This window comes from Anas platyrhynchos, chromosome 2 (assembly GCF_047663525.1).
Source record: "Anas platyrhynchos isolate ZD024472 breed Pekin duck chromosome 2, IASCAAS_PekinDuck_T2T, whole genome shotgun sequence".
NCBI classification, from domain to species: Eukaryota; Metazoa; Chordata; class Aves; order Anseriformes; family Anatidae; genus Anas; species Anas platyrhynchos.
In genome coordinates, this window is record NC_092588.1 from 129,392,099 (window position 1) to 129,419,278 (window position 27,180).

General features: G+C 35.4%; 1 protein-coding gene across 5 annotated transcripts in view; it reads left to right on the forward strand.

Moving 5' to 3' along the window:
• AGMO (alkylglycerol monooxygenase) overlaps positions 1–27,180 on the forward strand; it is a 197,669-nt gene that overhangs the window by 69,623 nt on the left and 100,866 nt on the right. For all 5 annotated transcript variants that reach the window (XM_038173734.2, XM_027450884.3, XM_027450882.3 and 2 more), the window contains exons 4-5: positions 9,463–9,566; positions 15,253–15,348. In XM_038173734.2, coding sequence (XP_038029662.2) covers positions 9,463–9,566; positions 15,253–15,348 — 200 coding nt within the window. The remainder of the gene's footprint in view (positions 1–9,462; positions 9,567–15,252; positions 15,349–27,180) is intronic.

Sequence of the window (27,180 nt, forward strand, 5' to 3'; positions counted from 1 at the left end):
CAGCCCTGAGGAGAAGGACCTGAGGGTTCTTGATGAGAAGCTCAACTTGAGCTAGCAATGTGCACTTGCAGTTCAGGAAGCCAACTGTACCCTGGGCTGCATGAAAAGCAGTGTTGCCAACAGGCTGAGGGAGGTGATTCTCCCCCTCTGCTCTGTTCTCATGAGACCCCAGTTGGACTAGTGTGTTCAGCTCTGAGGCCCCCAGCACAAGAAGGACATGGCAGTATTAGAATGAGCCCAAAGGAGGGCCACAAAGTTCATCAAGGGGCTAAAGCATCTCTCCTACGAAGACAAACTGAGGGAGCTGGGGTTGTTCAGCCTGAAGAAAAGGCTCCAGGGAGACACTATAGCGATTTTCCAAGAACTAAAGGGGTCTATGGGAAATCTCTTTGTCAGGAAGTGTAGTGATAAGACAAGGGAGAATGGCTTTACACTAATAAAGCATAGATTTAGATTAGACATTAGGTAGGAAGAAGTTATTTATTCAGAAGGTGGTGAGGCACTGGAACAGGCTGCCCAAAGAAGCTGTGGATGCCTTATCCCTGGAAGTATTCAAGGCCAGGTTGGATGGTGCTTTGAGCAAGCCAGTGTCATGGTTCCGCTTGAGTGGGCAGCCGAGCTCCGCCGCAGCCGCTCTCTCACTCCCCCTCCTCAAAGAGGAACAGGGAGAAAATACAATGAAAAGGGCTCAAAGGTTGAGATAAGGACAAGAAGATCACGCAGTAATTATTGTAATGGGCAAAACAGACTCAGCATAGGAAGATAGTAAGATTTATTTCTTATTACTAACAAGCTAGAGAAGTGAGAAATGAAAGAAACCAAAAGCACCCTCCCCCCCCCCCCATCCACCCTCTTCCCCCTCCTCCCCCCCGAGTGGCGCAGGGGAACGGGGGAATGGGGGTTATGGTCAGTCTACAGCGCTTCTTCTCTGCCACTCCTTCTCAGCCACTCTTGTTCCCTGTGCTGTGGGGTCCCACCCACGGGATACAGTCCTTGATGAACTGATCCGACATGGGCATCCTACAAGCAGCAGCTCTTCCAGAGCTGCTCCAGATATGGGTTCGTACCACAGGGTCCATCCCTCAGGAGAAAACTGCTCCAACTTGGGTCCCCCACGGGCAGCAGCTCCTGCCAGGTCACCTGCTCCTGCGTGGGCTCCTCTCCACGGGCTACAGGTCCGGCCCAGAATCTGCTCCGGCAGGGGTTTTCCACAGGCGGTAGCCTCCGTTGGTGCAGGGCCACCTGCTCCACCGTGGTCTCCTTCACGGGCTGCAGTGTGGAACCCTGCTCCACTGTGGTACTCCATGGGCTGCAGGGGGACATCCTGCTTGTCCTCACCACAGGCCGCAGGGGACTTCTGCTCCAGCACCTGGAGCACCTCTCCCCCTCCTTCTGCACTGACCTTGGCACCTGCAAGGCTGTTCTTCACTCCTCTCACTTTCCCAACTGCTGTGTGGCACAGCATTTTTTTCCCCTGCCTTAAATATGCTCTCACAGAGGCACAAAACAACATTGCTTATTGGCTCGGCTCTGATCAGCTGTGGGGCCCTTACCAAACATGGGGCAGCTTCTAGATCTTTCTCACAGAAACTACCTCTTTGGCCCCCTGCTACCAAAACCTTGCAACGTAAACCCACTACACCTGGTCTGGTGGAAGGTGCCCCTGCCCATGCTAGGGGTTCAGAACTGGATGATCTTTAACGTCCCTTCCAACCCAAACCATTCTATGATTCTGTGATTCTATGAGAGATGAGTAATTGTGTAACAGCTGCTGCCATCATGGTTTCTCATGGTCCAAATACACAGATCTTGAAACAGAGATTATCCAAAACACAGACAAACAAAACTTTGACTAGCCACAGAGCTCCTGCAAGCAACTAGAGAATTTGAACAATTGGCTCCAGAAAGGTGTGAGAAACAGGTTGTTCAGGCAAGTTGGTGTAGAAGAACGTGTGTGAGACACAGCAGCATACTAAAAAATACTTGCCAAACGCTCAGTTATTTTCAAAGATTACACGTGCACATGTTGCTAAAGCTTCATTCATTCTTTGTATTTCTTAATTTTCTGAAAAATTTCTATTTGTCTTTGTGGTAGTGTCCAAATACAACATTAGCATGACAAAATTTCTTTGGGTCGTTTATCTTCTCCATATCTTTCCTCATGAAAGAATACACATTCATTTGTTATTAAAACTATGAGTGAAATCAGAGATGGAGTCAGTGTGAATTAACTTCTGAATTCTTACCTAATAAACTTTATTCTCTTGTGTTTTACCATGGCATGCATGGAGAGAGACTGTTCAGTTTCTAGAAACTATATGAAGAGCTTCTCAGAGGCAATAGGTTAGGACTGACCTATTGCAATAAACTTATACATTAATGCAAACTAGAGTAAGAATATTACTTTGCAGGCAGCGTGATTCACACAGCTTAGCTTCTGATGGTATTATTCCTACTATAAGAGACAATGAGTCTGAGGAACTCTGTGGCTTTTTCTAGCCTTCCCAATGGTATTCTATGCTTGTGAGCATGCCAAGAAATAGCACGGGGCACCTATGGGTTGAGAAGACCATTATTTTTGACCCAGCCAAGCTCCGCTTTTCTAACCATGTAGTACCTTTACAAATTCAGAAGTGTATGACAGTATAGTTCGCAATCCTCTCAGATTATTGCTATGAGGGTATATGATCTGGTCCATTGTTTGTTCTGGGTAGCATATGTAATGCTTTGGCTTGTCTTAAGTCTTCCCACGTTTCCCTAGACCATTCTGCATCTTAAGTTTTTCAGATCTTATTGTGGATTTTTTTGTGTGGGAGCAGTTTTGTGTTTTCAACTGGTATGGCAGCAGATCAAGCAGGAGGTTTTGGCTTGTGCACAGATTCTGGAGGCAGGTTTTGTAGAAGGTTGCTCCAGTTTTTGGCTTGTAAGCCATGGGAGCATATACCATGTATTACTCGATTGTAAGTTAGCCCACTCACTAAATATTTTGCTGACCACATACAGTAATTCAAGAGGGCTGAAAAATAGAGATAGTACTGAATAAAGCACAGAAAAAAAAAAAAAAGAAAAAAAAAAAAAAAAAAAACAACAAAAAAACTACCACCACACATCTTACATCACAGAAGAATCAGATGCTGAATTTCTATTGAAAATTCTTGATTACATTGGTGGATTGCAACTATGTATGTAGTGTGTCACATCGTAACATTATTTTCTGTTTGAGACTGCTTATTTGGTATTCCAAATGATTATCTATGCTGGAATTACCTGTGTAATAAAATATATTGAATTATAATGGTGCTGAGGCTGAAAAGGTGCTTCTGACTTGTTCCACTTTTCCTCCTGAAACACAAACTCTGGTAGCTAAGGTTAACATAGTCTATTTTTCCTTTTATGCTAACTAGCAGCAGAACTCCTATTTTCTAATTGCTGAAAACTGGTCTGTGTCAGGCATACGCACAGGTAGTGCTTTCCAATAGGAATGTGAAAAAGATGAAAGTCCAGAAAATTGTTTAAAGCTATACTGTGAATGATATCTAATTCATGACTCAATCCCAATTCTCCTTACAGGTAGTTTTTTGATTTCTGTGTGTGACTATCCTGAGAATGCAAACTACTAACATTTACTGTAACCAAGGCCACAATGTAAGAAAAAGATCTTATTAAAAAAAAAAAAAAAAAAGGAAAAAAGAAAAAAGAAAGACAGAAAGATGTGTGTTTCCCTGTATGCGCTCTTCTTTGTGTGTGGCATATATGTCTTCCAGATATTTCCTTGGATCTTATCCTGTTTTCTTTAAACCCATGCAGCTTTTTGCTTACATTAACATAACAGAGGGAAGAATTTGTTCCTATAAGAATTAAATTTGTAATACAAAGGAAGTGGAGGCTTTTGGCAAATAACCTATCTTGCAACACTTACTGAACACTTAAATGAAAAACATCAAGCAAAGTTGGATCAGAAGAGCATGAAAAGAGGGTCTACAGCATAAGCGTATAAAGATTTCTGTTTTCATGTGAGATAGAATGAATTTGAAGGTGACTTCTCAATTTTAATAAAGGCATTCACTCTGTGTCCCAGGACACAGTTCTTTAGCCAACTTTTACAAAAAAACAAACAAACATTAATTGTATTTCCCAGTGACAAACCACTGGCTGTCTCAGTGTTTTTTCATCCAATGGAAATATAGAATCCAGCTGGGAAGGTGAATCTTTAAAAAAAAACACCTCCCTCTATGTGAATGGATTCATTCAAAGGTTTCAGAAGCATCAATGGAACAAATCAATTAGAGCAGGGCAGGAAGGTAGTGAGTAATCACGCAGTTGTTTTTTGAGTAAGTGAAGCTAGAGTTCAGTGAAGAAATTAAGTAGCATTCATTCCTCTCTATTTTACCTTTATTGGGAGAGTAAAAGGCATATAGAATGACTGGAAGTTTCACTTTCTAGGCCATTATCCTCCACTTTCTGGAGAATAGACTCATGACATGACCCCCTCAACTACCACTTGTAGGTGAATGCAGGACTGAGTTTGAGTATCAGCAGGTCACAGCTGCTCTAAGAAGTAGCAGTTGTCATGCTGGGGTTAGCAGGGGCCACACTGGGTGAGGGGTTTCTTGACATTTGCTTGGTTTTGTGAAGTTCATCACAAAGTGTTAACCTGTGGCATAGGACAAGTAATATTCCTGTCTTAGTTTATACCCAGTTCAATTCAACACTGAATCTTGTAAGAGGTGTCAAGCATAGTCAAACTGAATGTTTTGTTTAATTTTAACTGGATGCTAAGGGGAAACTTTTACCTGTTTGCTTAGCTACAATCAGTGTTGACTTAAAGAGAACAGAGACTATACGAGACTCATCATATGGAAACATTCCTAAACTATCTGTTTGTTGGTAGGTGTTTCGTTTCATAGAATCATAGAATATCCTGAGTTGGAAGGGACCCTTAAGGATCATCAAGTCCAACTCTTGACACCGCACAGGTCTACCCAAAAGTTCAGACCATGTGACTAAGTGCACAGTCCAATCTCTTCTTAAATTCAGACAGGCTTGGTGCAGTGACCACTTCCCTGGGGAGCCTGTTCCAGTGTGCAACCACCCTCTCTGTGAAGAACCCCCTCCTTATGTCAAGTTTGTTTGTTTTTCTTCCCAGTTTATCTTATGTCCAGAAATTCACATGTAATTAAGTTACAAAGAAATTACCAACCATCAGATCTTTACCATTTCAATTATTTTGAGGATTGTGAAAAATGGCTGTTTTCAATGACATGGCTCCTTGAAATTACAATGGGGTATTTTGGCAAATATATTTTCTCCAGTTGTTAATCAAAATGTAGTGGGATGTGGAAATCACTGAAAGCTGTGGAAATGAACAACAACAAAGGCTCATTTTGAACTTCCCACATCATGTATTCTTAAAGAGAAATCTTCTGTGTATGGTGACCAGTTTCTGTCACCACAAGGGAAATACTTCAGTGGTGAAATATGGCCCAGGTGTTGGATCTATCTTTTAGTCCCATTGAAAGGGATTTGATTAATGCCAAAACAGAAAATCTGAAGTAGAAAAAAAAAAAATAAAGCTAAGTGGAATCATTCATACCACTGTGATATGGTTGTGATGGTGTGTGAAACTGAATTTTTATGTATTACTTGTAATGAGGAGGGAGGGAAGAAGGGGGGTGGAGGAAATGATAACATCTTCTCTTCAGCTTTTCCAAAAGGAAGAAAGATTAAAGTGGGAAGGAAATTTAGTAGTCTCCTTCTGCATAATGAAGACCTATGTCTAATAGAAGATAAAGATGGCATTTTCATTTCAGGTAGTTCTGAGAAAAGTTATACAAATTATAACCTAGCACAGCAAGGGTCTCCTTTGATGGTATGGATTTTCTTGTGTTTTGTTTTAATAGATGGAAACCTGATGTGCTGTTTGGATACAGGGAAGAACAGAACAACATCTTACTACTGGAGTTAATTATTGCTTAATACATTGCTGTTATCACTGTGCAGAATCAGTGAATTTTTTCACTTGCTAGACAATATAAATCCTGAAATAATCAGCCTGTAATTTTACAAGAGAATGAATGGTACCATCTAAATAGAAGGAAAGAAAATTGATGCTAGAATGTTCTGGATGATGGACTGGTTATCATCTGGCCCTCAGTTTTCTCTCTAGCTCTTCAAGTCTACACAGACTCATACATGCAATTACTAAAATAAGAGGGCTGAGAGTAGTTTGGAGATTTGTATCGTAACCCTAAAGGAAAATACTTTTGTACTATTATCATTAGGCTGATATATGAATTCTATTGATAAAAGAAAGAAAATGAGAGGCTGAGGGAACTGGATTAGAGAGTAGGAGGGGACCTAAAAGTAGCTTTGCAGCATAGATGAAACATCTTTTGTCAAGAAGATAGAGCCAGGCTTTTTGCAGAAGTGCATGGTGGGAAGGCAAGAGACGATGGAGAAGAAAACAGGTTCTGGCTGTATGTAAGAAAAAAACTTTTCTTCAGTGAGGACAATCAGGAACAGGTTATGGAGAGAGTTTGTATGGTTTCTGTCTTCAGAGGTTTCCAAGACCCAGCTAACCCTCAGAAACCTCATAGTTGTTCTTGTTGTGAACAGGAGGTTAGGCTAGATATCTCTTCTAGTCCTTTACAGCATGAATTATCCTATGTTTCTATGATGTTAATTCTCCTGAATCAAAAATAGAGGTTTTGTGCTTATTTTTTTTTTTATAATTTTGTATACTAATCCTATTGACTTAGAAAACAGTCAAAATTTCATTAGAGCATTGCCTACATGACAATTCCATTGCCTACTTTTATTCCTGTGTCTTCACTCATGAATTTAAACTGGAGAGATCTAAAAAAAACTACTATAATACTTCTATATAGTAACAAACATGAGAAAATGTACAAGACAGTCTTTTATAATTTCATTCTAATTCAAATAACGTTTTTCTTTTTATTTCAAGTAATCATAATTACATATGAATGAAAACGTGAAAGCACAACCCTTTTATAGACCCATACTTTTCTGTTTCTGTTTCAGATAGTTAGTAAGCAATCAGATGTATTCTTTGATGAGTGCTTCGTCTGTTTCTTACATTTGTAAGAAGTCTTTTAGCTGTAATGGCTATAATTATTTTTAATGTCCTAATGGTTACAGACTGAGTTTTGGGGTGATCCATTTCACACTTATTTATTATGTTATTTTTCTGCTCAATAAAATTTATAGATAATCAGTTTCTTCCCATTAATATTGAGGACAAAAAATATTTCTGATCATCAGCGCTGTTAGGTCAAGGAATTTAACATAGACCGTGCAACTGGTGTCAGCAAAAAGAGGATTAAGGAGAAGGATTTAATTCATTTAACTGTAGCAGAAAAAGTCAGAAATGGCCTAAGCAGTTAATTGCTTGTGACATAATTGTTTGTTTATGTCTCTAATATTCCTGTGGTACATTTTTGAATGATAGATCATTTAAGTTGACTGGCACATCTGAAAGATTAACATTATACCAATATTCAGTTACCTTGTTCTGTAACTTAGCTAGTGTAAGAGGCAGTTTAACTGAAAAATGAATGCTAATAAAGTGCCTGTTTAGTAATTCATTTTGAAAACCGTTTGACCTTAACTAGAATGAAAGTAGACTGTAAAAATCATCATAGATTCCCTTCCTTGAACTTTTCACAATGCTGAAAAATGACTGAGGGAAAGAAGCAAGATCCAGTTACTGTACCCTGTTTGTACAGCTGTACTTCATTGAGTGGAGGCTTGTGTTACACACAGTTTGTGATAGGAAGTAAATGCTTTTAAAACAACTAAGGAGACAGGTCTTTAACCTCCACCTTTTCAGATGCTTTATTCACTCATTTAGCTTCTGTCGAGGTCTTGGGAAACATTTCAGATACAAATTATTATTGAGTACTGAAGCTCACCTGAATAATTCATCTCCTGGTGAGCTCATTAGAGAGAGAAGTTAAGAATTTTTTTATTAATATTTTATTTATTAATTAATTATTATAATTATTATTAGAGAGAGAGATTACTAATTATTGATACAGAGAACATTTGCTGTTTCAGGGACAAATACGTTTAAAGGAAGAATTCTCAGACTGAATATTAAGTGTGGTTTATGATAGATGAAGGTAGAGTTTTAATTCAGCAATGGTAATGATTTTCAAGGACTTAGAGGACATTCAGAAATGATGTTGTTATGTAGTCTGTCAAAAATACATCAAAATTCATTATATTTTAAAATTTTAATTTCTAACGTAAGGCTTTTAACTCCTGTTACAAGACTGTTTAGTCATATTAAATGGTGAAGATATTTTAAGGTTCTTTAAGGGGATTTTTGGCAGTGCTTCAAATTGCAAGAACACGTTAATCACCAGACCTAAACTGTTTGATGTAAGCTTGGCACTAGATAATTTCAGGCATTTACACACTATAAGATCATTCTGTGAATTAATTTCACATATCTGCCAAGGGCACTTCTCTAATTGCTCTGGTGTAAGAAGTCAGTGGCAATGGCAGCATGCAGTTGATGGTCAGCTAGATAACTTTTAATTTCTGTAATCAGCTGAGGCTGTGTACATTTAATCCTTTGAAATATATGTGACCTTGAATTTAGTTTCATGATAAATATATATTATATAAATATATATATACTGCTATATAATGCCAAAAAAAACACATTATTTTGTCTGCATTAACCACCCATTTTCACATTTTGCTATAATTAACATCTTCTTCATAGTTTGTAGCACTATATCTGATGGCCATGAACATTCCTGGCTTTCATTTCTGTTGATAACCTCCCACTTAAGACTGGTCAGATATAAATATTTACTGCAATGAGGCCACTCCAATGAGGCACTTAAAGGGAAAATGCCTTCATTTAATTTAATCCAAAATTAGGATTTTGAAGTATTCTTCTTCATTTTAGTACATCAGAGGTGTCATGACTTCATAACACAACTGGAATTAGTTTTACCCTTATTCCAGCAACTTTTTAGAACCACAACACAATAGAGTAACTGCTCTCCTTTAGCTGAATCTGGAGTTTCCAGCAGTTTTGAGCAAACAGCCATTTGTTTTTCCATTTGTGGAAAAGCAGTGGGCAGGCAATAGTTGCATTTCATGGTCTGGGGTACAAGTGGACTTGAAGATTTATGTGATTTTATGTGAAAACCATAAGCATAACAGCAGATATCAGTTAAGTTGTTTAAACAGTCAGCTGACATTTAACCCAGTCTAACCAAACTCATCTCTGGACATTAGTTTTTATTTCCTGCTATACTATATTATATTATGGTAAATTGTAAATTGGCATTGTATTATGGCAAAGAGTAAATTGGGGATTTAGTTCCTTTTAGCTTAAGGAAAAAAAAAAAAAAAGCCATAGGAAACAAATGTTGCTTTGTTCTCTGGTATATGCCTCATTAGAAATTATGTGTTTTGCAGAGGTTAACATACTGTGGGCAGCACACCAGGTACATCATAGTTCTGAAGATTACAATTTATTCACAGCTTTGAGACAATCTGTACTGCAGAAATACACCTCCTGGGTAAGTTGCACAAGATTTGAAAAACAACTTAATATCACCAAGATTTAGTAAAAGTGAAAATATTTCCCTTCAAATAAAAACATGTAAATTATTTTATATGTTAAACACTGAAAAGCACAGATGACTTTCAGATTCTTCAGTTTCATAAGTTTTAAAAGTACATTCATTAATGATTTTATAGCAAACTTGAAAAGTGATACACTGATTAATTTTAAGAAGGGTAATTTTAACTCTTTCATAAATTCATAACTTTCCAGGAAAAATGTGACTTTTTAAAAACATTATTTAGTTATTCATGCATCAGTGCAGGAGAAGATCAGAATATAGTATAACTACTCTAGAATATGTCCATGTAGCTGAAAGTAGCAGAGAAATAAGAAAAGATTGCTTTGGACGTGCAAACAGATTTATTTTTGTATCTGCTCATGTCATACATCAGCACTCCAGTAAGTCAAAGAAATATGCCACCACTTTTATCTAGCTTTATTTCAGACAAAATGTATTGTAAATAATGATCTTTGTATGCATCTGTGTATGAAATTAAGATAAGTACTCATTTATAGATTTAATTGAAAATACTACCCAGTTTTGGGCACAAGGTAACTGCTGCTTTTTATCATCTGCTCTCTCATATTCTCTTATGACTGTTTTTTTAAACTCATTGTGGTTTCTTAGTGATTTTTTTTTTATTTTTTTGTTTGTTTTTGAAGTATAAAAACTTCAAAATTCGAACTCTTAGGATTAAATTTCAGAAGTAATTTTAAATATATTTTTATAGATAGAAGATATATAAAAGCTGTCCTCCAGTGAGATATAATGGTGGAATAAACATACAGTCCTCTGTGAATCTCTATGACTAGCCTATGAGCAAATGACTCAAACCCAAGGGCGTGCACTCACAAAAATCCAAATCCAGTGTAGCTCCATCAACTTCAATGAAGTTTGGATTTATGTTCACATAACTGAGAATGGGTTTAGTCTGTTGTTCTTAGTTGTTTCAAGCATATAACATTAGATAAGTTTAAGCAGTAGGTTCCAAAAAAGAATTGAGCTTTTCTAGAACTTGTGAAAACTCTCTCTTAGTTTTGCTTCTTAAAATATTCTCTGTAAATTATTATTTTTATTCATAAAATAGTCATCTGATTTTAGTACCAGTGCTGCAAATTTAAGTGGCCATTATGAACAATAGTCAAAGTATCTCTGTCACAGCCCCACTTTCTGTGTAAATACTGCCATGTTGAAGATTTAACTTTGAACATTTTACCCATTGGGACCATATGTACAAAACAATTTGTATGTGAACAAAAACAATAATTCAAAAAAGACAGAAAGCCTGTGTGTGTACATATGGGTGTGTTTATGAGTATTTTGTCTGCCTGAGTGGTTTTGAGGGTGATACCTCAGAGAGTACAAAATATTCAGGAAGGCCAAGGCGTCTGGCCATCTTAGGTTCTAGAGACCATCCTCAGGACCACACTAGTATCACCTGTCAAAAAATATATGTGTTTTTAAAATTGATTGGTTTTGAACAAAGGGAAAACAACATAGAATCTATAATACTTTTGTGTGCAGTTTTTTTCTGCCAATATTTGATATTAATCAAAACATTTTGTTAGTATAAATATGGGGATTTTCCTCTCCCCATAACTTTTGGAGAAAGAAAACTACTACACCTTTCAAAGCCTAAATGTGCACAAGCACTATTCCTGCTAATTCTTGCACTTTTATTTTTATTTTTTTTTGGACTGCCAGACTTGTCCAGAACCCCATAGATGCTTCAAAACTGAAACCCAGTGAAATCTTTAGTTATTCTCTGGGAATGATTTATGTCACTGAATCTGTACTGTTGAATGCAGCTTCAGATCCAGTTTTGTGGACGCTGTGAGAAAGTTGTGGTGGATGATGTGGGATTTTAAGACTGTTCTGTTGCCAGCTATGTATATGTTTTAAGTTAAGGAGTATAAGATAAATAAATTAGAATATCAGTCTCTATGGGTTGTGCTTGTGCTGACTGAAAAGATTTGAAATGAAAAAGAGAAAAGTGTGCTTTAACTACAATCAGTGGTGTGAAATGTACTCTTGAAATTGGAACCAAATGTCTATTACTTCATGTCATTTGCACACAAAACATTTCCCTTTGTCCAGTAGAGGAGAGATGATGCAGACCTAGTGTTAGACCAAGAGATGGTTTTGAAGCCCATTTGGGGAGGAAGTAGATGGAAAGAATGTATATTCATTTTTAAGAGAACATCAGGATGCTAAGGTTGTATGCCTTTTTGCTACTGATGAAGCACCTAGTTAAAGTGTAATTGTGAAAGAAGAATGTAGCATATACACCTTGAAAAGTTTTGGCTTAATTCTTTAAATACCAGTTCTTAACTTTCTTCCAAGGGTAAGATTTATTTGCAAATATTAGATCCATAATAACTTGATAGTTTTAAACTGTACTAAGGTTTTAATTATGCTTTGTTGATTTTAATTCAGTGGAAATGTTTGTATATAAATTTCAAAAGGGTAATGGGTAACACTTTTTTTCCGGCACAGAATCACAAATTTGACTTCTTTTCTATTGAGGAGTCTGACAGGTCTTGGATCTGTAAAGGATGCTTTTATTATATTTACCTTTATTTCCTGAGGAATCATCACAAAAGTATACCCCAATGTCAGCTGCCATGGAGGCAGTTTTCCTGTGGATCCTCACTGTGCCCAACAACCCCTTTGCCTTGTGCTGATGGTGAGCCTGAAAGATCAACAGGTAGCCCCAGTGACACGTCCTGGAGAGAGGTGGGCTCAGCACTGGATCTGTGCAGGAAACAGCCCTTCTGCTAAACCTCAGGATCTTCAGACTTTTCCCTTTCATTCTTTGTGGAAGCATTCATAAGCTTTTGCTTACAAAAGAGAGACAGAAAAATAGGTCATGACCAATGCAGAGAGCATGTAATAATGTGGTGGACACACATCCTTCCAAAAGGGCCGATGCTTTAATTCTTGAGGCATAGTTGTGATGCAGCAGCCCCAGATATGAATTCCTCTCCACCCCCTCAGTAAGTGCCTTTCCCATCAGGTTATCAGTTACTGTGGCTGTGCCTCAATCTCTGTTGCTGAACCCACAAGTGAGAAAAGATCTATGAGTGTGATAAACATTTTTTCTTGAGTTTTGACCAGAAATTCCATCTTTGAGCCAGGAAATGTTTTCTCCTACAGATTAGTGAAAGCTGGTATGTTCCCATGAAATGTTTTGATTTGGTGAATTGGCATTTCCAGTGAAAAATACTTAGTGATTTTTATTTTTTTTTAACTGACATTGATCTTGTTGCAGTGGAACCATAAGTAGGAGATTTATTTTTTTATTTTTAATTTTTTTAAGAGTAGTTTTCATTTCTCCCTATGGGTTCTGATTTTGTGAATGACCTTTCAAATCCTTTCTGTCCAAAATTAAGCTTACATTGCAAGGAAACATGAGGCAGTTAGGAAAGCATTCTCCCTTGTCAATCTGAAATTTACCTATACGTTTATATAAAATTTTCCTCACCTCACAACTCAGGAGGTGGTAGCAGTACTTAGAAGAACTTCTAAGTAGTACTTCTAGTACTTACTGAATATGAACCTTCCTTTGCCTGAGTCACCAGTAAATACAGTCAAATTGCATATGTTAATTTTAGGGAAAAAGCGTATAATCTTTAACTCTACTTTAAATCCAGCAACCAATTCTATGCATAATCTGAACACAATTTTATTTTATTTTATTTTATTTTATTTTATTTTATTTTATTTTATTTTGTTTTGTTTTGTTTTGTTTTGTTTTGTTTTTTGTTTTATTTTTTATTTTTTTATTTTTTATTTTTTATTTTTATTTTATTTTCAACTTCCTTTCCATTCCTTTTGAAAATTTCCTAGTTTTATCATGTCATTAGACAGATACAATCAGTAATGAGAAAACTGCATTAGCCTTACCAGCCACGTGTCCTACTTCTTCATTGGCTTCATTGTAAGATGACCTTTGAGAAAAGCTATGCCAGCACCCTGGATGTTGTGAGACAAATATCTTCCAATCTATTCTTTTTAGAGCTTCCCCCACTTTTAATAATTAAATACTAAGAGGGCTAAGGTTAGTGGCAGGAAGCAAAAGAATCTCAGACAAGAGACTGACTCTATGTCAGTGTTGAGGTTATTTCTTCTAAATTGTGGGAGATTTACACTGCATTTCTGTCTCAGATCATGGAGAATCATGTGTTTGAAAATAGTTCTTTTATTCGGTGCATAAGATATGCATTAAGTATTTAACTAATACATACCTCTACTCCAAAATTTCATGCCTAAATGCCTTTGATGGCATTTACTAGCTCCCACCTTCAGTAAGAGCTGATGTGAACTCTTGTGAGTTTAATTAGACCAAATGATTCTTAGGGATTGAATGTGAAAATATCACACGAATATATTTTCTTTTTTTGTTGTTGTTTGTTTCATAAATATTTCACAAGTGCTTCAGTCTTCAAGGATCAGACTGATCCAAACAAGGTTTCTTTCCAGTGCTTTGGTCTTGTTCCAGTGTTGAAGCCAGCAGACCAAGCTGGGATTGGAGGGCCTTGGTACTCTTGACAGTGAGAAACTATTGTGGTGATTTTCTCCAGAGCATCAGTCACATCAAAGGGATGGGGATGCATTTGTTTCATAGCCCCAGCTTGATGTCTTACCTATTGGGTAGATCTCTTGACAAAAACTGTGGGAATATCATAATTAAATACTGTATAATACATGTACGTGCCATTTTTTTTTTTGCAGACCTATGCTAAAAGAATTTATGGCTCAGGAGGCCTGTCATGGCTATCTTATTGCTTTCTCTGATATTCAAAGACTTGATTTTGTGAGAAGGACAATAGGAATTTGAATCTGTACTTTAGGGAAGGATTAATTTCTCAGAGCAGCTGGTGTAACATAAGGTAAGGTAGAAAAAAAGAAAAAAAAACAACAAAACACCTTTGCTCTGATGAAAGAAGACTGACTTCTTAACATGTGAATGTCTTGTATGTCTCATCCTATTGCTCAGCCAGTTAAGAAACTATTTGTGAAATTACTGGGACTCCACTCTGTAAGAAAACATTATGTTTCCTAAGGAGGTAATATGCTGAAACTATTTTCATGCCAGCACATCTTTAGAACCCAGCAATATATCAGGGCATCAAGAGAGATGCTGTGAGGAAGTTAGGGTGAGAAATTATAATTAATTTTGAAAGTGGAGCAAACTGCCTTACCCTCATGATGCTCATGGAGGGAGTTCAGATGGAAAGGCTATAATGCTATAAATTCCTGCCTTGCTTATTCTGTGATAATTCTCCCCTTTAAGTAAAACCTTCATGTCAAGGGTACGTTGCTGCATGCTACATATAGTGCAAAGAATAAATGTCTCATCTCAGGATTTTTAAGTTCTTTTCTTGATTTTGCTGCTTGCTCACTTTATGACTTTTGGTAAATCACTTTCACTGAAATCTGTCCCACCTGCTATTCCATGTCTAGCAGTAACATAATAATCAGTATGTACTCTATATAATGTCCACATTACAGAGGTTTTAGAAGATGAAATTAAATTATCTTATGAAGTGCTTTGAGCTCCTGAAATTGTACTTCATTATATCACCACAACTTTAGTGCAATAAATACAATGTATATTTTCTTTTTAATTTTTCAGATGTTCAACTTGCCAATGGCTCTTTTCATTCCACCATCAGTGTTTGCTGTTCATCTACAGTTTAATCTACTTTACCAGTTTTGGATACATACAGAGGTAAACTGTACTGGTTAAAAACTGGTAGGTTTTTAAGCCATACCTAAACAGTTAGCCTGGAGCAGTGTCCTGGAAATCTACTAGCAGCTGATTTATTGTGTAAGAAAAATCTTTGTCTGAATTCTTTAAGGAGAAACATCTGTTCATTTTTATTCCTTTTGCTGAATATATATTGCTAAGTTTATAAGAAGCAATGAGGCCAGTTGGTCCCAATTAGATTAAAAATAATAATAATAATAACTGTAAGGAATCAGAACTTTTTAATATTTTAATACAATATTTTCCTGTCTTGCAGCTTATTAAATATTTCTGGCAGATACTGAAACTGATTTTATTTCTAAGATAAATATTTTAGAGAAAAATATCCAAACTACAGTACTTCTTAAAGACCATTTAGAGTTAAAACTTAAGATATTGTTTCCTTTTTAATGCAAGTAGTTCTCAGATGAAAAATGTTATTTAGTTATCTAATAGCTATTTGCTTATGACTGCACCTATTTATTTGTTTTGTGGGTATATAGGCAAAATGTATTTTACATACATATAGAGTTAATTACCCACTGTAATTTGTAAGTAGTTTTCCATACTTCTCAGGTAGTTGGACAGCCTTTCATTCTCACTACAGTAGAGGTGTTTAAAGGTTTTGCATGTTATATGGCAGTAGCATGTATGTCAGTAGCCCCTGCTGGGCTGCAGGCTAATTACCTCTGCAACCCTCTTACTCCCTTGATTACTCTCACTACTCAGATGCTTTTTTCCCTCTGTAGTTTCATTATGTCATCTATAGGAAATTTATTTTGGAAAAACATATATATATATATTTATTTGCTATTTTTTTAAATACTGTTTTTATTTTCTCTTCTCTGTGTGCTTGCTTAACAACAAAAAAAAAAGAACAATAATAATAATAAAAAAAAATAATAATAAAACTAAGATGTGCTTAAAACTACTAAGTACTTACAGTGGCCCAATAACAAACTTCTACTGTTGGCATTACCGTTCTATTGGGCAAATTTCTAAAACCATTAATATGTGTCTCATATTCTGCAACATTACATGAATAGCGAAGGTTTACAATAAAATGTAACGAACATCACCAGAACTGGCATAAACTCAAGCAGTACACAGTTAATGTCAAAATGTTTGGAGCAAATTTGATCCAACACTTTGAAATTATAATAAATAAATACTCTGAGTCTCATGGTAGCAAAGTTTCTTTGACCATATCTTAGGATCTCCAAACTGCTTTTATGATGTTTTAAGTAAAATATGTGCCTTGCTTGCCTTTTCTTTGCTGTCTGAAGCCATTCTTACCTCATCTGAGGTGCCTTCAATGCTTTGGTGTGTATCAGTAACTGAATGAATCCTGCAACTGGTGTCACAGTGTGTGTATAAAGTTTCTAGAGTTAATTTCAGAGGCTTATGCATTACCTACACCCCTCTAAAGTGCTAGATCCTTCACAGGGCTTAGAGGAAATTTTCATAGTGTATGTGCAAGTGTAAGTTTAGACCATAGTCTAAACAGGAATAAATTTCAGTCACAATGAAAAGATAAGTACCCTTTACTACTAAATTATTGTATCAGTAGGAAAACAATGTATCTTTTATACTGATCCAATTGATCTAATCATAGATCTTTGTTTACAAAGGAGATATTCTTAATGTTGATATTGTTGAATTTGTAGTGCAAATGAAATCAACTGAAAAATGTTGAAGTTAGGCTTTAAGATCAAAACTCATGTCAAAACAGAAACAGGGTTACACCTGTTTAACATGTTTCCTGCTCTCAAGGACAAGGACCTAACAGACAAAAGAAGGGAAAGAAAGGGAAATAGCAGCTATTGTAGTCATGGAGGTTTATATCACACACTATAGAAAATGTGATCCTGGTTCAGTGACTGCTGCTAAACCTTGATCTGAACACTACGAGATTCATCATCCCCAGCTGCTCTGGGAGCCTGTGCTGGCTGCTGATACAGTGTGGCACTATGTGTCATTAGGGGGTCCAGAGGAGATGCCTTTCATCAGTCATATTCTGCCACTAGAAGATGTAATAGTTTTCTTAAATTGTTTTCCAAAATGCAAGAGGATTTGTTAAGAAATGATCAATTTATCCTCAGATTTCTATTACTACTTATCAGTATTCATATTTCCTTAGGCAGAATTTGGGCCTATATTGACTAGTCAAGAATGTTTGGAAACCATAACTTCACTACTTTCAATTACACATCTTCGTCCTTCAGAAAAATAAAATCTAGTAAGATACAGTAAAAACGCCTTGTTCTATAGTAATCGATTTCTTTTTTTCATCACACTGAATGTCTTGTGCACAATTTAATGTTTTATGAAAGAAAAGATACATGATATTTAAATAATAGGAAAGAAAAATTTTATGAAACTTCCTGTGGGAAGATATTTTATTTCAGTCTAGCTAGGTTTGAGTTTTTGTTGTTGTTGTTTAAAGAAATAACTCAAATTGAATTTAATAATTAAAAAGAATTATTGTGCTTTGCTGAACCTTTGTTGTCATGTTTCAGCCTAGAGCGAACATTCATAGCCAAAGTATGATCCCTGATATTTTCCCAAACTTTAACTTGTTGTTTCAAACAATGTTCAGAGAAGTTTCCTGTATTAACACTTTGGCCTTCTTCAATATTTATCATGTCAATTCTTGTTCTTCTTTTCTATTAGAATATCAGGCATGGTCCATTTCATTTTAACTCAGTTAGCTCATATATTCCTTCATAGACAGTATACCGAATCACAAATATCAAAAGTACCTACTTTTTGTCTCAGACTTCCCTAGTTCCTGTATATTTGGTAAGCTGTTGACCTTTTAGGTATAATAGTACAGAATTCTAAACACTTTGAATAAGGATTATACTACACCATGTTTTAATAGTAATAAAAGATCTTAAGCACCAAAATCAGAAGGGGCTATTGATACAGATAAAGAATTTCTATAATTGTTAAATAAATGGTGGGTATCCTAGTCTGAAAACAGCTGTGTGACTTAAATAACTATGTACTTTCATTTAACTGTATTTTTTCTATCTGATTGAATAGAATTCAATAGATAGAATTTCTGCTATCTGATGTCCATCTCTTTTGTATTTGTTTCTTCATTGCTTCTCTGCATTATCACACTGTATATAAGGCAATCTGAAATAATATCACAAATTGTCCAAAGACTTTTTTTTAAATCTCTGAATAACACTCAGGTACTGAAATAAATATAATAATATCTAATTTAAATGAGAAAGGAGAAAATAAATTAAAAAAAAAAAAAAAGAAAAGTTTTTTTTTTTTAATTGTGGATAAAGATAGGATCCCAATAAATCAAGAGAAAACAATTTTTGGATTTTTGGTTCAATCCAATCCTATCATGTCAATGGAATGAGTCAGATGTTGCCTTAAATGGACCGGGAGAAATTTTTCTATGACTAGGCCATGCTCATCTAGACATCATCATGAGAGAAGTTAAAAAATAAAAAAATAAAAAATAAAAAGGCCTTTGGTCAAAAAACACTAAAAATCTAATTTTTCAAAAGCCACAAAATGTTTCAGGACTTTTAATGACAGACAGAAATACCCTATTTCAGTTTATTTTCACAGGTGATTCAGGTCTGTGGCTCATATTAAACTATATCCTTCCGTTATGCATTTATTACAACCAATAAGTTAGGTGCGTTTATAACCTGATAGACACCTGTGAAAAACAGAAATTAGTTTCTGTTGGTTTAGCTGTAATTTTTATGAGATGTCAAATTGTATTTGGAAAATATCAACTGAATCAATCCCTGTTCATATTAATTGTGGCAGTAGATTATTCCTTGTCTGTGTGATCTTTGACACGCATTAGTTTCTGTTTAATTTTCTCATTTAGGAAAAGACTGAAATCTATGCCCTTTATCATACTCACAGAATTCAGGTTTCTTAAGGCATCTCTTTTCCCATGTTTGTCTTCCTTCCTTACCAAAGCATAAAAAGTGCTACTATAAACCAGGAGTAACATGGGTGAAAACAGACAAGAAAGGAGTAGGAAACATTTTGACACCTTATGGAGGCTGGCAAAAGAGAATTGAAATCACTACAGAGGCCAATATTTTATTTTATTTTATTTTTTTTTATTATTATTATTTTATTTTATTTATTTTATTTTATTTTAATCAGAAGATTAATTCAGTAAAGCTGATGCTTGCTGTGGAAGTATATAGTATTTGGCATCTCCCTCCCATTCAAAACCATGGGACCTATTTCCAAATCACAAGAGGCACAAAGAAAGCATGATTTTAGTAGGACACTCCTGTGCTGCATGCAGGTTAGCTTCTTTAGCTTTGACTTCTGCTCTATTTTCTTTAAAAAAAAAAAAAAAAAAAAAAAAGTGACATTGTGGAGGCTTCACTCTTTCATGAAAAGGAATCCCGTTTCTGGCACGAAGCCATCCACAGCCCATTGTCAGCCCAGATGTCAGTACCAGGTGAGATATTGTGGCTCAGTCCTGAAGTCCCTACCTCCATCAACTCTTACCTAGGAAGACAGCCAGATTCAGAAACATCTATGCTTTTTGAAACGTAAGTAGTCGATAAGGAAATTAAACAAGATGATTAAAAAGGCAAGTAACATTAATAAAAATACATACAAGTTTCTGTACTTATTTTAAGAAGCAGTACACCTGTGATTACTATATCAATATCAAAAGCTTATCTTGAAAAAACATATCTTGAAAATCTAGAGGACATATATGTCTCTTAAAGCAAAAACTATTTAAGACAAAAGTCCAATGGGTGGCAGTTGAAAGTATCTAATATCTTTTGGACAATGTGATAAATAAGTGACAGCATTAGACAATAGATAAGATATTCAAGTGGACAAAAAGTAACAGTTTTAAATAGAGTTTACATTCCATATGAGGAAAACAAGCTTTACTATGAGAGTGGTGATGCACTTCAACATGTTACCCAGAGAAGCTGTGGATGCCCCATACTTGGAAGTGTCCAACACCAGGCTGGATGGGACTTTGGGCAACCTAATCCAAGGTTTGGAACCTTGGTCTAGTTCCAGCCCTGGTTGGAACTAGATGATCTTTAAGGTCCTTCCAAACTATTCTATGATTCTAGATTCCGTTATTAATTCCCAGGACAAATTAGATTGATCCTTTATTTTTTCCATATTTCATTATTCCATTTACTTATGCCAGCCTTTTCCACATTTTGTGCTTTGGTGTCATTGAAATAAACAAGAAAGGAATGCAGAAGAAAACATATAAAAAAGGTTTATTTAAAATGTTTTCAATAGCTTAGCAGTTTAAAGTGAATTTAGAAATCTGATCCTTAAAACTAAAAGGTATTTTCTTGACCAAAAAATAAGATTTTGATTTTAAAAAGTGTTTTAACAAAATTTAGTTGACTGTAATGTGTACAAGTCTTTGCAATGGGAAAATGATTTTGTTTTTGTGGCTATTTTGTGGAGTAGGAGGAAGATTACTCCTGGCAAGTAAAAAAATAAAATAAAAAAATAAAAAAAATTCCCAAGGCCATAAGTTTGCTAAGGTGTATATTTGTCCCTAATTTAGTGTACGGTGAATAGTTCCTATAAGGTCCATGAGTAATGAGTTCAACTTAATGTGTAGAACTTTTCTGAAAAAATAATAGTATAGAAGTGCTATCGAATGGATCACAATGGAAACCAAATGTGATTACTGGACAAGATAAACATATTTGGTTATTTTGTTTGTTTGATTGATTTTTGTTGTTGTTTTGTTTGTTTGTTTTTGTTGATGTTGCTTTGTTCTTAAATAGTAAAAGGTAAAATCAGTAATCTAATGCATTGAGTATAGTTGTGAAATTGTAGTCTCTTGAATTTTTCACTAGAAATTCATTTTTAATTCAAATAGCACATGTCAACCAAATCTTTCATTTTCTGTATGCTAATATGTGGGCTCATTTAGTGAAAGAACAATCTTATTTTCTTTAATTCAGTCACTTAATTCAGTGCACTAATTGCACTTTGATGTGCCCTTCAAATCATAAACACACACCTCTGTCCTATTCAGGTTACAAAGGATTAATATAAATTCACAAGCCATTCATAAGACTTTTGCAAAAAATCTTAAAAAAAATCATAAAAAGATTGATCAGGGGTGAGATAGGCAGCCACAGGGGTGAGATTGATCAGGGGTGAGATAGGCAGCCACTCTCCTAGTGTGATATTTAAGATTATATCTGATAACAGAGTGACCCAGATGATTAATATGGGATTGCTAGAAACAGATCACATCATCTATTGGCTTGTAAGAGCTGGATTTTCTCACTGTTATGAAGATACATTAAATTATTCTCAAATGAACAGGAAATGAGCCAATCACTGAGTTGCATAAAGAAAAAAAATGTTTTGCAAAAGAAAGTTGTAGTCTCTTTCCTGATAGATGACAGTTGTTTTATTTATTTATTTGTTTGCTTTTATATTTATTTGTTTTCTTTTGTAAAGAAAATCATTGTTCATCTGCCACAAACTGAAAGTCAAGCATTTACTGTGGGAAGAAGGAAAGCAAATAATTTATCTAGGGAGATAAAAATACTTTAAGGAAGACAGGGCCTTGGTAGTACATGATACAGACAATAAAACTCAACCATGATTCTAAGAAGCAGATCTTACAACTTCAGTCCAGACTGTGTGCCAAAATAACTTAGTAGATTTTCTTACCAATCTAGAGGATGAAAGCCTTGTCATCATTGCACTTTCCAGAGAAAAGTACAAAGCTAACATCACTAAGTGAAAATACCAATAATAAGTGCAAAATGTATTCCACTTTTCCCTGCTTCACACCCCCATTAAGAGGGAAAAAAATCTTTCTAGACATGTAGAGTATCTTCTTTTTGTTTTAAATAAAAAAGAATAACAAAAGAGAGAGAAAATAAAACATTCACAAGAGACCACAGTGCTCCTGTCCTGTCAAGTGTTGCCTGCACTTGAACACTATTTAATCACTGTTTATATAAAAAATATAGAGTCATGAGGCTTGGAGTTCTTTCCTTAGCACCTGTGACCTTAATGGTGATAAATGCCAACTTTACAACTTAGTAGCACCAGGGTGAACCTCCCAATTTAAACTAAATTTTAAAAGTACTCCTTAGACATTTTTTTTATCTGAGCCTATCTAGCAGTGCCCTGACATAAGTTTTTAATTCTTATCTAGCTTCTCTTTTAACTAAACTGCAGAATAAAGAGAGACTCAAAAATATCAAAGTCATTTAAATGAGCTTGCTTAGTACATTCAGCAGTTCACCATTCCGTGATCATTTTCATTCAAGAGCTATCTGTGCAGGGGAACTATTCCTTTCCATTGCTGGAGAAGGGTCACTTGTGAGGCAAGAAATTAAAAGTTTATGGGACAAGAATATAAACAGGAACTTGACTTGTCATCCTATTTATTAAGTCCTTGAGTTTGAGTGCTGGCTTCTGGTCCTAGCACCAAAGATTCTTCTTGCAACAGACAGATTATGGATCACAGTAGTGGGTTTGATTATTATTAATGTCCCTGCAGAAATCCTAAAACCAAAAATCATATTCAATAATTTTATTTAGATGACTCATGTCAGTTGTGTCTGTGGAGAATTATGAAGATGAAAGTAAAATGAGCTACTTAGAGATGCAGCTTATTTCAGTACTTTTTGAATACTGCAGAAAAAATTAAACAACCTACTTACCAAGTAAAGTTAATAAAATAATGAAAGAATACCACAATAACATGGACATACGTTAGAGAGATCAAGTCTTGTACAAACAAACAAAAGATATTAAATTTTCCATCTCTTTAGCATTGTTTGCACATATTAACCTTGGGTTTTGCTCATAGCTTGTCCTTATTGAGAATCTATTTTAATCAGTTATGGCTTCAAAAGTAAAAGAAAATATGAAAGACATTTATTTATTAAAAACATAAGGTGTAGGATGCTGACTATACTTTTGTCTTTTTAAAGAGAAGGGTGAAAACAGCACTTGAATATATTTTGGTTTGTTTCAGGGCTGCCATATGATTTATTGCTTTCTGCCCCACCCCCAAATTTCCAGCATGTATTTGTCAAGCTGATGAAAAATACTGAAATTGTATAGCAATTCTTCTCTTGGATTTTGTTTGAAATCCTTAACTTGATATATGACTGAAAGAGTGGCTTTCTCTCTGCTCTGCTATTTGTAATGCTGCAATTAAAACAACCCATTAGTGATGGTTTTCTTTCATTTTAGTGGACAACCTGATTGAAGCATCTTATATATCCTCATCTTTCCTACAAGAGCACTTCATTAGACATTTAAAAACAAACAAACAAAAAAGTTGCATCCAGCAATTGAAAGTGTTAGCTGAAATACTCATCTCAGATGTCAATTTGATTCAAACCTTAACCTGTTTGAGGCATAAACCAATGAAAAGTGACAACGGTCACTGACTTCAAGATAATTTATTATAAATACATTTCTAAAGTTGATGTGTTTATTATATAAACATACGCTAAACTTGACTATACATTAAAACTAGGCTTTTACCTCCCATTCCTAAAATACAAATTTATCAGAAAATCATCCCCCTATGAAACTCTTTATGATCCCAACAGGCCTGATTCCTTTACCTTGTTTTATTTCCAAACTCTAAATATTGTTTTTTCGCTCCTCAGTGTGGAAATTTGGACACATCCATTTTACATGCTTACTGGAGTAGAAAACTGCCTAATCAGATAGGAAAACATTTGGCAGTGTATAAATCAGGGTTTGCCGAAGATTTCAAAGTGTGAAACTGGGCAGATGAGCACATATCCTAGGAGTTCTGCCTTTCCCTAGCTTCCCTGTAGAGATTTCACATGGCAAATATGATCACGAGGGCCATCTGTATAAATATGTGTGTTGTCCTGAATTAACACAGCAGCTCTATTGAGGAATGTTATTAGGGTCTTATTTTTAAATTTCCCCACCAGACTGTCTGAAATACAGATTTATGTACTGAGAATAAAAATCTTATCTGGATTTTGATGAGGAAATAATTCTAATACCTGTTTTACTACCAACTAGTCTAGCAAAAACCCCAAAGTTAAGTTCAGAGTGCTCCTTAGTGATGCTCAAGTGATGAATTTGTCTTCTCCTGTCCTAGAGATCAGTTACACTACAATATTGAAAGTCATGCTCTGCTACAAATGGCTTTTCATATACTTAAAAAAAAAAAAAAAGTTTTTATTTAGCAGTGGTTTTACTGTAACATTGCCTGCTCTACTCAGACGACATTCCTTCCTAACGTTCATGTTGAAAGAGAGTTAAGCAAAGATTCATGTTGCAGTGGTGACAGGAGGAGTTGTTACACAAGATGTAAAGTTTCCCTTGGATTTCATGTCATGATTTTTTCTCATTATTTAAACAAGAACTACATTGAAGTGGTGCAGGTACCAGGCAATATAGATTTCCCTTGGTGCTGACAAACTCTGAGACCGCAAATGGAGGCGCTTACATGCTGCAAGAGATATCGCATAATGTTCTTTTCCTTTATGTTAGGGATTGCTGTCACAAAGGAAACATCTTTATACAAGAAACACTACTATAGAAAGAAATATTTCTCATTATATATGAAGATCTCATTATATATGAAGATTTGACTTCCGACATTTTTTATGCAGTAATGTGTGGAAAAATTTCTAAGGCTGCAGATTTTATCCTGTCTTGTTTTTCAAACTGCTCTTGGAATCACTACAAGTGTTCTCATAATAATTCTGCTTTATTGTTTAGAAATACCTCAGTGTAATAATGTAGGAATATGTTGCCTGGTTTTTTTGTTTGTTTGTTTGTTTGTTTTTCCAAGAAAAAGGAGGAATATTTTTCAAGAAAAAGGAGGAATATGTTTTCAGGAGAGATCTTATAGGGCTTTTATGAGTGATTTACATAAGACACCTATCAGATTCACAGGTATTTTATCAAATCTATTTGTAAGGTTTTGTCATTTTTTATTTTCTATTTATTTATTTAGTGGCTATGGGATGTTAAAACATAAACAAAGCAAATGGGCAAAGAGTTTTGCAGGAATGCTGCAGTTCATCTGTGGGTCACTGGCATACTAGCTGAGGTGCACATGATGTGTTAACTGAGAGGAAAAATTGGAGGCAGGGCTTGATTTAGAACACTAGGTGTCTGTATCTAGGAGACAAACACAAGCATAGCCCCTCTCTCCACCTCCCCCAGCCATATTAGTCAAAATACTGATAAAATCATACTTGGACAACAGTTGAGGTACTTCAATTTCTAGGGCTATTGATAGTTGTTTTTCTGTCTTCCTAAGATAACTGCAAGATGTTGATATAGACAAGAGTATTTTATACTCACAAGTAGACTCCTTTTTCTTTCAATAGTATGAATAGGATTTGCAGTAAAGTCAATAGGGATATGGGGCGATGACATTTCCAATATACTTTTTTTTTAATTTTGAAACTAGTTTCCGGTAAAATGATCTGAAACAAAGCTTTTACGTGGATTGTTGTTACACCACATTAAATCCTGTTTTGAGTGAATCCCTACAAAGTCCAGTCCTTTCACTGTGATTTCAGTCCTTTTAGCCTCACATAACAGGGTCATAGAGCACAGAATCTTCCCTGGCAAAAATTGTCTTATTATCCTACCCTTCACAATTTACTCTGATGAAGGATCTGCTCTAGGAGTTCTACCTGGGGTAAGATGGTAGAAGATGGAAAAATTCAACGAAAATCAACAAAAATGATCTTCACATTGTGGTGCTGTAGGAGGCTTCAAAATCCACCTTCACAGAGGTGATATATTTCTCCTTGTTGGAATGAATTACGGCCCTTTGGAACCAGAAGTTTTTCAGTTATAACAGCTTTTTTCTTCTATTTTAGAAATTTTCAAAGTATATAGGAGTAAACTTACTGATAGCAAAGAAAATTTCTAGAAATAGCATCCCGTACCGTTTTAAATACCTGGTGGAAATGTATTTTTGATGTGTTTTAGCCAAAGTATTGATTTCTGTATTGCTAATTTCAACATGCTGGATCTTTTTTTTTGTCAGGTACAGAGTACTGTGCCACCTCTGATCTTAAAAGTCCTGTGGTCATCACTGTTATCTCAGGCAATATTTCTATCACTATGTGGCTAATATGTCGCTTAATGGAGGTAACCTTGCTGAACCAAAGTGGGCCCAGGCATCAATCACTCATGATGCTGAAGGGAAGATGTTTCAGGAGACTTAAAATTGTCACCACCCCCAGAAAAGACTGTATGGTGGGCTCTTCACTTTTAAGTGGATGAGATACATTGCATTTTCCAAAGAAAATGCTTTCTCTAGGATTAGCCAGAAGTATTCATTTAAAATTGTACTAAAACTCCAGAGATCTTCAGGGAAGCTCAAAATGTAAAGTTTAACTTTATCATACCTAAGTATTATATGGATTTTCAAAAGAATGACTTTTAATTTTAAAATACGAAATTAATCAGGTGGATATTGAATACTTCAAGGCATTCATTCTGAGGAAATTTTATTATAATTTACTGGTAGGCTAAAAGTGAAGACTGCTGTCTCTTAGTGATTCTCTGCACTCCTGGCACAGATTTAGTTTATTTTTACCAAGCAAACGTTGTTTAAATATTTAGCTAAAAATATACTGAAACCAAATAGGTCAAAGTTAGGTGTAGTCAGAGATAAATCCTCATTCTCTTAGGTGTTGGACTGTAGTTAATTCTAAGACATTAATCTCATTAAATTAATTTAGTGGTTACATCTCACATACAAAACAGTGGGATTTTCTGCTTGAGAGAGGAGGGAAATTAAGCTAGCGTGAATGATGA